At 28.2% G+C, this 14,194-nt stretch overlaps 2 protein-coding genes across 9 annotated transcripts in view; one reads left to right on the top strand and one right to left on the bottom strand.

Annotated features, from left to right (window-relative positions):
- Positions 1-8,490, bottom strand: part of LOC409748 (protein kinase C and casein kinase substrate in neurons protein 1) — a 54,620-nt gene extending 46,130 nt beyond the window's left edge. For all 6 annotated transcript variants that reach the window (XM_026444323.1, XM_026444299.1, XM_026444205.1 and 3 more), the window contains exon 1: positions 8,207-8,490. The gene's annotated coding sequence lies outside the window, so the exon portion shown is untranslated. The remainder of the gene's footprint in view (positions 1-8,206) is intronic.
- Positions 8,491-9,155: 665 nt separating this feature from the next.
- On the top strand, positions 9,156-13,858 carry LOC410740 (RING finger protein 121). 3 transcript variants are annotated; one of them, XM_006565295.3, is made up of 9 exons: positions 9,156-9,295; positions 9,569-9,603; positions 9,676-9,817; positions 9,899-10,053; positions 10,160-10,388; positions 10,464-10,699; positions 10,840-10,956; positions 13,162-13,260; positions 13,354-13,858. In XM_006565295.3, the coding sequence occupies exons 1-8, from the start codon at positions 9,269-9,271 to the stop codon at positions 13,235-13,237; spliced, it is 1,017 nt and encodes a 338-aa protein (XP_006565358.1). In that variant the 5' UTR covers positions 9,156-9,268; the 3' UTR covers positions 13,238-13,260; positions 13,354-13,858. The 3 variants fall into 3 exon arrangements, with proteins under 3 accessions (XP_006565358.1, XP_394216.3, XP_006565359.1); XM_394216.7 differs by lacking the exon at positions 13,354-13,858 and having other exon boundaries at positions 13,162-13,328; XM_006565296.3 differs by lacking the exons at positions 13,162-13,260; positions 13,354-13,858 and having other exon boundaries at positions 10,840-11,132.
- Positions 13,859-14,194: the final 336 nt, after the last annotated feature.

Here is a 14,194-nt window from a genome sequence, read left to right on the forward strand (position 1 = left end):
AGAAACCGTTTCATTAAAACTCCCGAGTTGAATTTCTAATCGTTTCACGTACGAATATAATAAATAAAGAACGAATGAATCGTGGTGCCTCGCAATAATTGTTGCTCAATCTTTTTCCAATTTCTTTCTCTTTCAACTTTACATCGCCGAGATTTCAATCTTTCCAATTCGACAGAGATTGAGATCAAGAAACAAGGATCGAATAAGTTGAAGAGAGAGAGAAAAGGAGTTATCACATCCCACTCTTCCTGGATACTACAATGGGCACGAATGAGGAGCACGTGAATGAATAATTGTTTGCCTTTGACGAATACTACTGATGGGGGAAACGTTGGCCTTTACACTCGATATATATATATATATATACATAACCTTTGAATTCTCGGATAATAATCGATTATTCGAGCAGCAAGAATCTCGAATTGAATTTCAAGGTATAAATATAGGATCAATAGCGAGGAAGAAGAACGAGGAAATTAATATGCAAGCGTGACAAATGATGTCTATTTTTGATTATTTTTTTCCAAGAAAATTTTTATCCATGTAAATAGCAAATATATTTAGATATATTCTTTCGAATCATTGTATCAAAAATCTCATCTGCCTCACAAACACACGTGAATATATATATATATATATACATAACTTTTGAATTCTCGGATAATAATCGATTATTCGAGCAGCAAGAATCTCGAATTGAATTCCAAGGTATAAATATAGGATCAATAGCGAGGAAAAAGAACGAGGAAATTAATATGCAAGCATGACAATCTATTTTTGATTATTTTTTTTCTTATCCATGTAAATAGCAAATATATTTAGATATATTTTTTCGAATCATTATATCAAAAATCTCATCTGCCTCACAAACACACGTGAATAAAAGGCTTCAATTCTAATAATTTATCAAGATTGTTAGAAATTCAATGTATTGAAAATACGACGAATATCAGATCCAGTTGAATAATAAAACTTGGTCTTGTTTATTGTTTTACTCAGAAAATATTCGAATAACATTACTTTTCTCTCCAATTTTTATTGCCGTGCGACGAGATTGAAGAGTGAAATCAAAGAGAGAAGAAGGAAGATGCATCTCCTGCTCGTTTTCTCATTAATATTAAATCATGGTGTCGCTGACGAAGCAGGAAGATTCGTTAGCTCGAATCGAGCATCATCGACCACCGCCTAATCGCGAATTATTTTTCGATTCTCAAATTCTCTTGTTGTGTATAAATTACGTATTTGATTTAATCCAATTCCTTGGAAATGAAATAATATCTCCTCGACACTTTTGGCGAATCGATGCTTCGTCTTTCTCTTTCTTTTCACGCCCGTGGACCAATTAATCGGGCACAATGGACACGCTGAAGAAGCTGATGGAACGGAATTATTCGTGTTTAGAAAGTTATAACGAGGATTGTAGCGAAATTGAATAGGAACAAAGGTCGTACGGAAGATGAAAGAGTTTATCGTTTATTCCTTTTATTCTTTTCACTCTCTCCTTCCCTCTCTCCTTATTCTCCTACGGAAAACTTTCGATAAGCTTATTTCCATCGTCAAAGCGAAATTAAACGTAGGAATACACTTTTACACGCCGTTTTTCTACCGTTTCCTCTGTTATTTCTTCAATTATAAAAACATATATATATATATTTCATTTATTTTATTCTTTCTTCTCTTTTAAGTAAATCTTAAAATTAATCGTTACGCGGAAGATTAATTTTTAAACGTGCTTCGATGTTAGAAAAAGTTGATTCGATCGCGGAAATGGAAGATAATTAATAACCTGATCTGTTCTATCGCACGCGTATGTGTAAAAAAATGTTAAATTCCTTAAGGATTGATACTTGGAGGATTTTGATTGACGGGTGTTCACGCGTGACTTCTAATATAGGCTGGCGTTCGTTTGCCTTTCTACTCGTTCGAGGCTCGTTCCGTGCATCGCAATTTCTGTGCAGAAAGCAGGCCCGTAAAATAAACGGTTGCGTTTCGATCGATTCTCTTGGCACAATTCTTCACGACGCGACCCTGCTGTCTGCGATATGTTATTAACACATTCCATGCCGCCCCGTGACTCCCATCATTGAACTTTTCATTCAATCATACGTGATATATATATATATATCAAATTGGAAAATATTTCTATCGAATTAAATCAAGTATCGATAAAAGTCTTTAATTATCTGCATAATATTTTTAACGAAAAGTGAACGAAAAAAATGTATTTTCTCTTATTATATTATTATATATTATTATTATATTATATTATATTATATTATTATTATTATATATATTATCTTATTTATATAATTATTTTTTGGATCTTAGAAAACACGAAGAAAAAATTATGTGAAATAAAGATGTCTTTAATTATCTACATAATATTTTTAAGTAAATGAAAAGTGAACGAAAAAAATTTATTTTTAAAAGAGAGAGAGAAAAAAATTATGAAGAAAATGATAAAAATTTCAATTTTTTCTATATATATATATATTTAAAAAAATATTGGTTTATTTTCGAAGGTGAAAAATGTGTTTAAAATTGCGATATCGATCCAATATACCAATATGAGATATATCAGAGCGATTAATTAAACGATTTATTAAAATTAACAAGGTATCCGCGCTTTCGCAGGACGATCCATCCGAAGATCATCCTGTAATTATAAGTTTCGATAACGACCGAGAGCTTGTACACGAAGGAGCAGCAATTTCACACATCGATAGATGTGTTTCGATACGCCGCTCGTTTTGGAGAGAGTGCAATGGATTAGCAGGAAGAACTGCAAGAGAAAATCGAACAGCCGCGATACACACGTATATATATATATATGTACATATACACACACATACGCGCGCCATTTCCATTCGGATAACCTACTTTCGTTCCTACGGTATGTAGCCGTACCGTCTTCGGAAAGACGTGTCATCGTTTCCACGGATTTATGCTTTCGTAACATTGATCTGATTTGGGTGATACACTTTTGCTGTGATACACCAAACTGTGTATATTTTGAATGTAAGACGAGGCGCGAGTTTGGGTTAGGGACTTTCGAGGTCCTTAGAGGTTATGTAACGTTATGAATTTGTGCCGACGAAATGAAAATAAATTGTTTAATGCGTTTCTAGAAAAGTGATGTTAATTCGAATATGTGAAAATGAAATGATAAGTTGCTTTGAAATAAATGTGTGAATGAGATAAATAAATAAATATATGTATATAAATGTATTGTATATATTAAGTTACTAGTATCATAATTGTTATTGTTCGTTGTAATGTTGTGATATAATGGAAATGTTATTGTGATAAATGTGTTCGTCGCGAATGGCGATTCTTTTTGATTAATTTTATTAATTAAATTTGTATCGTTTGCCAAGAGAGACATGAGATAAATTGTTCCGATCGTTTTTATGTAAAATAATACGTAATAGATTTTGTTTAAAAATAAAATTGGTAAAAGCAATCATCGAAGGAATGTAATCGTTTTGAGGGAAACGATACGATTTTTCTTTTTTTTTTCCCAAACGAATAAAGTTTTAAACGTTTGGAAATGTACAGCTGTGAAAATCGATGAAAAATACATGTTATTGAATAATTGATTTCGAGGATTGGGGATAAAAATTACAAGGAAAATACCGACCTAGTTCTTAACTTTCTTCTCGGTATTATTTTCGTTTCTATATCCATATTCATTATTAATCGTTGTTAGAATTGATTTTAACAGATTGATTTTCTATTCGAACACACGAATATATATATATATTATCAACTTGTTTACTTGTCTTTTGACGGAATATTTAAATTTCCATTCAAATTCACGTGTATAAAAACAAGAAATGATATTCTATTCATACATATGTACAGGCATACATATATTTATATACCGTATATGGCTACCCATCCGAGAAATCGGTGATCCTTAAAATGAGAAACTGGGAAAGCACTTGGAATTGGAAGTAGTGGAAAACCACTGTATTGATGAGAACAGTGACTATACGTACACCGACTACGACGGATAAAGTCTATGCAGGGATTAAAACTAACCAAGCGATCCAGAAAATACCAGTTTTATCAAAATAGAAATATGGAATTGGTTAGAATTAACATTACTGGTTTAAACTTTCTCGTGCCAATTTTTCTTTCTTTTTAGATTGAAGTTTTTTTTACTTTTTGATTTTTTTCTTCGCAAAAACGGAAAAATTAATTCTTTGCATGTAAGCAAACTTTGCATAAGCGGGACACAGTCACGTCATGTAAAGAAAAAAAAAAATCCGTGTTGGTATCATTATGCAATGACAAACATTTTTCACATAGTCATCGATAATAAAAAGAAAAAAAAAAAAATATAAATAAATCACGATCGATCGAAAACGAAACGTAATTACATTTCTCATTTTATTCGATGAACGAAATGTTATATGTCAAATAATTCGAATAAAGTTTTAAATGGAAAGTAGCCAATCGCGATAACGATTGGTGGTTGGCATTTAATGACTTCATAGGTGCTAATCGCGCAAATGTTCCGCATTCTTTGAATTATTGCTTCACTGCACGCTTTTGTGTAATATACTAGTGTCATGAACGAATTTGTCTAGTAAATATTTCATATCGAATATCACTATCTTATATTAATATTAAGAACGGAGATGAAAATCGACAATTTAAAAATATTTTATTAATACTTGATAATAAAATCTTGCGCATTTAACTTAATTTATCAAAATAAAACGTAACGTATGTAAATTCTCTAAAGAAAAAATACTAAAATTCCTAGGGATATATTACTAGACACGTATATACTGGATATTCTCACGCGAAAAAAAGTATGAAAAATTTTTCTGTCGCTAAATAATCACGATAGTCATCGCGATTGTACGCGTCACGGCGTGTGATCGAGGCCCTGGCAAAGTAAAATTCGATCGTAACGAGAGAATCTGCTTTTCACTTTCCAACATTGACAACGATCTTTTTCCGCCTTATGGAAGGAGAATGTACGTCTGTGAGAAAGAGAAATGAGATCTTGTTGTCTACGTTTTAATTGTTGAATCGCGCGATTCGCGATCTTTCTTCCCTAGGCGAATCGTTTCGATCGATCGGGAAAAAAGCGGAATCCTAGGGGAATTAGTGGCGACGCTAACGCTACGAATAACTCCAGCATACCATCAGACGTTCCATTCGCGGTCGCGCTCAACATTACTCACGTAACGTCCTTTCGGATAGTTAATACGTGTTACGTGATTCGAGCATGTACACAGTGTCTAAAAATTATTGTCACGCGAAACAACGATCGATTGGCAACTTTAATATCTTAAATTTCATTAATGGCAGTAACTCGCGAAAATCGCATTGCATAGTATGACGTAATTTGAAAATTCTAAATTGTTATTAAAAAATTAAAATGAAGGATTGAAATGTTGATATTTCAAATATCGTGTATCGATACAATATTCATTTTATTTAATAATATGAATATTAATTTAATATAGATAAAAAATGGCGGCTCTTCGAATGTCAATAATTTTTTACGCAATTTAATATATATATTATATTGCCTATGGTAAAATCAGAAATGTCAAATGAATCTATATAAATGAATATAATCTGAGTACAATAATTCTTTCTCGTTTGCTCACGTTGTGAAATGACAATGGATATTTATATCATAAATAACGTTTTACCCGATCTTCAATTTGCGACTTTCTCGTAATTTTTTTATTTTTTGTAACACATAGGGATTTGTCTCCATCGCTTCATTTTCATAAATATATTTTATTTATATTGCGTTCTAAGAAGACGTATTATTATATAAGATTAAAAATATCTAAAGAAAGTAAAAGAAAGCAAGGGGAAATATCAAAGTAGAGTCAATTAAGATCGATAAAATTAAATTTATGTTTAAAAGAGCATGCAAGAAGTCGATAAGCTCTTTATGATTAGATTTTCACTTTTTATGGGTTTATACGTAGTTACGGAATGAGAGATCGATTTCAACAGGTGGGCTTTCTAAGGTGGATTTACGCGAGAAATGATAAATGAGATGGAAGAAATTCGGAAAAGATACATCACAATACGTAATGAAAAAAAAGTATTAATCGTATCAAAAAGATTATAATACGAATAATATATATTATTACATTATATTAAAAAAAAATTGTTTTTAATAATTACGTTACGTAAAATTTTATCTCTTAACGCACTTACGTTAAAAAAATAATTAGAAAAGTAACTATAATTATTTAGATTAAATCATGAAACAGTTTGACGACGATTAATATTTTCAAAATACACACAATAGTTGTTTGAAATAATACCAAATGATCATGGTTCCGTCAATGGTTAATGTATCTTTTTATATAGTAAACATAGTACCGTGATTCATAACAATATATCTCTACGTGTCTCTAACTCATTTCCAGGATTCTATTACCACAAGCAAACCGCAATGACCGTTTCGATGTACTTACATATCCCGCACATGATATTCACTTTCATGCTCACGATATTGCTTTCAAATTTCTAATCGATGAATAGTTTGATCTCGTATTATTAAAAGAATTTAATGAAAAAAAAAAAAAAAAAAATATATATATATAGTTAATTTGAAATGATTCATTTGAAAATTTATCCATTTCGAAAAATTATTTGATAATTTTTTCGATTTTTCTTGGTTAATAATTACGAAGAAAAATATAATTTATCAATTTATTTAAATAACATATAAAATAGTAATATAATCAATATTTAAATAATTATTTAATATAATTTTTTATTTTTTTAATATTTAATATCGTATGTTTCGAAATATGATATTGTCGAAATGTGTATTTCGAATAATATGATATTGTCATTGAAATATTAATTAATTCCGTTATATTTTATTAAAAAATTATTATTTTATAAAAGTTTAGAGAATTTAAATTCTCTGGTGTTTATATTTCTATTTTTATTTACAATTCTATTTTAAAAAAAACCGTTACTGAGGTAATTATCTGTTTACAAGTAACGTTCAAACATTATATACCAGTCGGTAAAAGTAGTTTATACAAAATCATGCGGAAAAACAGTACAGTATGTATATACTGAACAAGGAATGTGATAGCACGAACCCTAAAGACCGAGAACGTGGTGAGAGTACGGAAACTTGGATAGCCGCCAATTTATACAACATCCAAACAGTCTAGCTATGAGGATTTTGCTCCTTTCGAGTTCTTTGACTGATTCAGAATATAAAATAGAACGTAACTTACATTCAACACTTTTTGAAAATATGAATTAAATTAAATTTGACTTCAATTAATATTATTTTTTTCCTATTTGACCACTAATTAAATAATTCATCAAATTAATCTTTATATATTTTTTCAAATAATTATTATTTTTGTTCAATATCATACTAGTCGCAAACTACGAATTATAACCTATATTAATTAAATCAGAATACGTCATTTTAAGATACCGATTAAAGTTGACATTTAAATTATGACAAATAACAAGATAGACAAGATAATATATTTCTAGGGAAAAATTCCAGAAACGTAGAAACAGATAAATATGATTTACAATTCGTTATTTGATCTAGCAATCGGATGAAAATCAAAAGTAAAACTATCGACCTAATTCATCTCAATTTCTTTGCCAAAGTATTACGTATTGACAACATTTTTCCGACATATCACAAAACTACCTGTTAAAGGAGATGAACTAAAAAAGAATTCCCTATTAGATAACTTGTATGATTAGGTTACAAGAGAAAATAATAATAGTTTCTTTCAGAGATTAATGTTTTATCCGCGAAAAATTTATCCGGAAAAAATTGTCAACTAATATATATTTCACAGCAGAATATTACTTAAAAATTTAAAATATTTAAAATTTAATTCTATTTAAAAATTATCGTTTAAAATAATAGAAACGATAGATGACAAAAAAAAATATAATCCGAAATAGCAATATTTGGTAAGATGTACGATACATGTTTGTTTACTACATAATTTTTTTAAATTTACATTAGCACTAAAATTCGTTTTTGTCGATTACGCGAAATTATCTGAATACGCTTCTACATGTAACCTTTCATACAAGATGCGACATGTGAGTTTATTGACGACAATCCTCGCACAATCTGTTGGCAATATGTGCAATAATTTGACAGGCACAAAAAACCTTCGCGAAACATACTGTTTCTATATGCTATGTTCTTACTCACTGAAAGCAATTCCTCGAGGCAAATGAACCGACGAGCGGCGATATCCTTTCGAAGGTTGGAAACTAACCAAAAATCGTATCCCGGTGTACGAAACGAAACTAATCACGACACTATATCACTCACTCAATCCGCAAACGGCGCGCGATCGGATGACACTTTCGACGCGCGATTTTACGACTGTGGAATTTCGTCACGTCGCGCGTTTTCTCAAGAAACGGTATAAACGCTCATATTGCTGCTTCGCAGAGTGAATTACCAGCTTCCCTCTCTGACCAGCAGCAATGGGCGTGGTTTAACTCCGAGATCATTCGAACTGCTACGAATTCGTACGAACATTGGGCATTGGTAGATGGATAGGCCGATTCACATTCGTTCGAGAAATTTGTGACGAATCAGAATTGCGCGTACAATTTAAATTAAATATTTGTTACACGATGCGATTAATTTGTGTAAAATAATATAACTTACAAATTATCAAATATTATTAAACGAATTTGGCTTTACACGAATTTCTATTCTATATAAAATGATATATCATGTTATATTTAAGAATATCTTTAAAATTATTAATATTTATAATTTTATTATAAAAATTTTTAACGAATTATCTACTTATTTTGATATTCTTGCGAGTTTTATATTATTGTATTTATTAAATATAATTTTCACAAGTTAAATAACAATTTTTCAATAATCAGTTCAATATTTGTAACGTCATCAATATGGCTGAGAAAATGGTTTTCAGCGCGAAAAATTAAAAAAAAAAATATATATATATATATACTATTTTTTAAAATTAAATTACTTTTTAGATTTTTTGCTTTATTTAATAATTTGACAATGATATATTTTATAAAAATATAATCTATTGCTTATTCATTTTTTATACAAATATTTTATTTTTATTAAGATCGAACAAAATTTATTATTATTTTAATTGTGCATATATTAGACTTGCACCATTGTGAATAGTACTTTACAATGTCTCCAAAGAATCTTTGCTATATTATGTCAATTTATTAAAATCTATTTTATAAGTGATAGCTTAATATACTATTAAATATGCATTCACACGTACTCCCAAATAAGGTATAATATTCTAAAAAAAAATATATATCGATATTATATAAAATAGGAATGTACACGTAAGCCATGCTTACGCTAATATAACCTTCAAGAATTTATTTATTTTAATATAAGAATATAAATTTATATACCTGAATAAATATTATGCTTTTTTTTTTATAATTATTATCACTCGTTCGAACTTTGCTATTACGTGATTATTATTATTATTTACCGTGAAACAATGAATTGTATTTATTATAATATTTTTTTAAATAAATATATATTTTATTATAGAGTGAAGATGAGATGACTGTGGAAGAAAAATGGAGGTAAATATCAGTTTAAAAAAATATCTATTGTTATAACAGTTTAGTTACAAAAGAAATAATTTAATATTCCAGAGTGCAACACATAAAAATGCACGAACAACATCAGGGACATGAATCTATGCATGCAGAAATGCTTCTTATTTTACTAGGAACATTATTAGTAGCACAAATTGTATTAGTTGAATGGAAGAAGATACATTATAAATCATATCAGGTAAATACAAATTAATGTTTATCAACTAATTATTATTAATTAAATTTTAGCTTGTCTGAAAGATTAAATATGTTTTCTTAGCTTGTTACCTTAATTGCTATGTGGATTATTCCATTTGGATTAAGTTTAAAAAATCATTGGTGGAGGTTTATATTTTTTTGGTTAGTAACATCTTGTATAACAGGATTAATAGTTAGAAAAGCTGTTCAAAAACCTATAGCAGGTACAACACCAAGGTACTTTTACAATCTATTTTTATTTATTGAATATGTTTTCTATGCAACTTAATAAATTAAAAATAATGTATGAATTTAATATTTTACTAAATTTTTATTGTTATAGATTGGTATATAAATGGTTTCTTTTTATATATAAATTAAGTTATGTATTGGGTATAATAAGTTACATTATAATGTTAGCCACATTTTTTGGTTTACATTTAGTATTTGAAGTTAAACCACAAATATGGATGGATTGTGGTTTGCTTTTATTGTTTTATGGTTTATACTTTGGAGTATTAGGGAGAGATGTTGCAGAAATATGTGCAGATAAAATGGCTTCACATATCGGGGTACGTATAAAGTAATTAAATAATGATTTATCTTATATACAAAATAAAAAATGCAATATATTAAATAATTTGCAGTACTATGTACCAGGTCATATGCCAACAAGGACTTTAGAGCCTGGAGTGTGTGCAGTATGTGGTAACAGACTCTTGGTATCAGAAAATGAGCCTGGTGTTATTGAAAACACATACAAACTTAGTTGTGAACATGTATTTCATGAATTTTGTATCAGAGGATGGTGCATTGTGGGAAAAAAACAAACGTGTCCATATTGCAAAGAAAAAGTCGATTTGAAGAAAATGTTTTACAATCCGTATCCTTTATTAAATCATATTTTTTATAAAGAAAATTATAATTGTAAATTTTTATTTAGAATTTTTATTTATTTATTTTTATTTATTTTTTATTTATTTTTTATTTATATTTATATATTCCTTAATAATGTATTAAAAGATGGGAACGACCTCATGTTTTATACGGTCAATTACTAGACTGGATCAGATGGTTAGTTGCTTGGCAACCATTAATTTTGTTTCTCGTTCAAGGTATCAATTGGGGCCTAGGCCTCGAGTAAGTAATATTGCAATAGGTTAATTAAATTGCACTTAAGGCACCATTGTGTTTCCGTAAAATTAATGATTTATTCATGTAAACAAATATCTGTTTGTATTTTTCTACACATAGTCGTTATTATATTTGTTATTTGTAACAACGAATTCTATTAGAGGTATATGATTCCAATTCAACTTGTGATTAAAATTTTAATCCTATTTTGATATTAATATTGCATTCAGATTGCAGCATTATAAATAATTTGTTTTATATGATTAGAGAATGTTTGCCATCATAGATGACATAAAGATATAATAAGATATAAAATGCCATTTTTTTTCTGTATTGACAGATTTACATAATTTATGTAACACTTAATAATAATTCTTCCACACAATTTCTTTTTATCTATATATATACATATATAACAGTTTAATAGTCTCTACTTTAATTAACTTTATATCTGAATGATTAATTTTTTATGACTGTATGACATTTACTAAATAATGTATTTTAATTTAAATATTCATTTTAAAATGCATATAAATTGTGATTATCCGAATTAATTAAAATTTAATATAGAGCAAACATAACAATAATAATCTCTCGATAATTTTATATAATAAAAAAAAAATTCTAATTTGAATTTATACGTATTATATAAATTAAAAAATTAGATTATGATATGATGTCTTGAAAATTCAATTCGGATAATCCGTATTAAAATATTTGATTGTATTATATATGTAGGAATTTTTGAACTGATATGAGAATGATAGGAGCTTATTATACTATTTCTTTTGTCATTCCACTTCCTCATTTCAACTAGTCAATTTAAGTTTTCACTTTATTTACGTAATTTAATTGCGTTCTATATAATATATTTATTGTCAATGAGTTTTTCTGAAAGTGTACACTAGTGTGTATTCCGTATATCGTTCATGAAATTTTTATCAATTGTCAAACAATATTATTTCGTAAATTTTAAATTTACATATATATATATTAGAACATATTAAAATATTTCGTAAGCAAGTTGCTTTAATAGAAATAATTAAAAATAAGCTTATCAAAAAAGAAAAAAAAAACTTTTATTTTATTTAATAAATAAAAAATCCAGAGAAAAAAACTAGATTAGAAAATTAATTAAATGCAATATTTCAGAAAGAGATCAAAAAAAAAAAATTATTTAATGAAATTATATTATTTGTGATATTTATATAAGTATTACTTACATATGTTGTATTTTCTTTTTTTTTATTCTTTAAAATGCTTTATAAATTCTTTATTTTTATTGGAAAGCAAAATAATTTCGCTTTTAAAATAGCGTGGAAAGAAAAGAAATAGTGAATAGATAGATTAAAAAAAGATATTATATTGGAATAGTTTTTATTTCTTAATTTTAACGAAATCTTATTACATACGTGTAATTATGTGTATTAAAAATATCAAAATTTCTATGATAATAAATTTTTGGAAACAGATTTTACGAGATTATCAAATTGTATCTTGCAAAGCATATTGCTCAACAAAAAAACAACTTTTGAATCTTATGAAAAGTTGGTGCGTTTTATTGCTACATTAGAATAATATAGAAATTTATATTCTATAAAAATGAAAAAAAAAAAAAAAAAAAATGTACAAAATATTGTACCATTGTAAAATAAAAAATGTACACATTGTACGTATATTGTACAAAAAAATAAAATATAAAAATTCGATCGTGTGACGATCAAATTTTCATAACTTAAAAAAAAAACATAAAGAACTTACACGAATCTTCTTTTTTTCTTTTTTAATTCATCTTTGTAAAAAAATAAGCAAGTTAAATTGCACGACCATTGTAAATATCTCAGAAAATAAAATAATAAAATAATAAAAATTGTAAGATCCGAAATATAAAAAAAGAAAACATTGTTCCGTTTAAATAAATAATGTACAAAAATATATCAAATTCATGTAAAATTTATTTCTCATCAATAAAGATTATAAAACAGTCGATCGGTAGGAACTATAATTAACAATTAGAATTTACTTTTCAATCATTAAAGCATTAGATTTCCATCTCCTGATCTCTCCTCGATCTCATTATTATTATATACTACTTCAAACTACACAAACTACTTAATCAACCAGTATATATATATATATACATATATACACGTATCATTTCTTCCATTTTTGTTAATCTTTCCTCCGTTTTATTTTCTTTAATTTTTCCAGAGTGAAGCATGGTTTCGACAATGGAAACGTGAATGTGAGTGGAAACTTAGACGAGACTGACATAAAAATACTATAATATATCCTTCAATTGTGCATCTTGTACGTATTCTGTATATTTTGTTACGAGAAAGTAACGAAAGTAAATTAAAAAAAAAAAAAAAAAAAAATTTATGTGTTCTTTTGATAATTCAGCTTCATTGTTGCGAGGGAGGATGCGCGCGTGTGACAGGTAATACGAAGTTCTTGAAAAAGGAGGGATGATAAGAATAATCTTATTGGACACACGCGAAGAATCGAAAGTCACGGAATTTGTACAAAAAAGAGAGACAGAGAAATAAACAAATGACAACTCTCAGAGTCAGTGATGTTTGCTAAAAGTCTTTAATTTAATCTCTCATCGTTAGCAAAAAACAACTTTTATCACAACACGCATTCATAAGGTACTTTTTCAGACCTTGTAGCGAGAGCACCTCGGAATACATTCATTATTATATCTATATATATATATAAATATTCGTTATATACACTTACGCTCTAAAAGCCTCTCGCTATTGTCATGGGGAAGAAATTGTACGATGGGGGTGAGAGACGAGAAAGGTGTCGAGAGAAACATTTAACGGACGTGTCGTTATATATATAATCGAATTTAAAAAAAAAAAAAATGGACGACAAAGGAAACACAACACGGTTTTTGAACGAGACAGAATTGGCCATTGATTGGGATTTTCAGACGCCACGAATACAGATGGGAACGGCAGGATGGGTTAAAGGGCAGACAATCACAAACACGGGGAAATTTTATAGATATATTTATTGAGTACTTAGCGTGTAAGAGTATAGAATATATGTTACCTTATCAATTAAATATCATTACATGGTAATCATTATATAATGATGTAGTCTTTAAAATAAACCTCGCGCGGACAGACTACGCGTGTTGTGTACGTGTATTTCTTGTTAATTTTTTTTTTTTTTTCTTTTTTCTTGTGTCTTGTCGAAGAGATATATTTACATAATGATCGCAATTAATTAA

Source organism: Apis mellifera, linkage group LG1, assembly GCF_003254395.2.
Source record: "Apis mellifera strain DH4 linkage group LG1, Amel_HAv3.1, whole genome shotgun sequence".
NCBI lineage: Eukaryota > Metazoa > Arthropoda > Insecta > Hymenoptera > Apidae > Apis > Apis mellifera.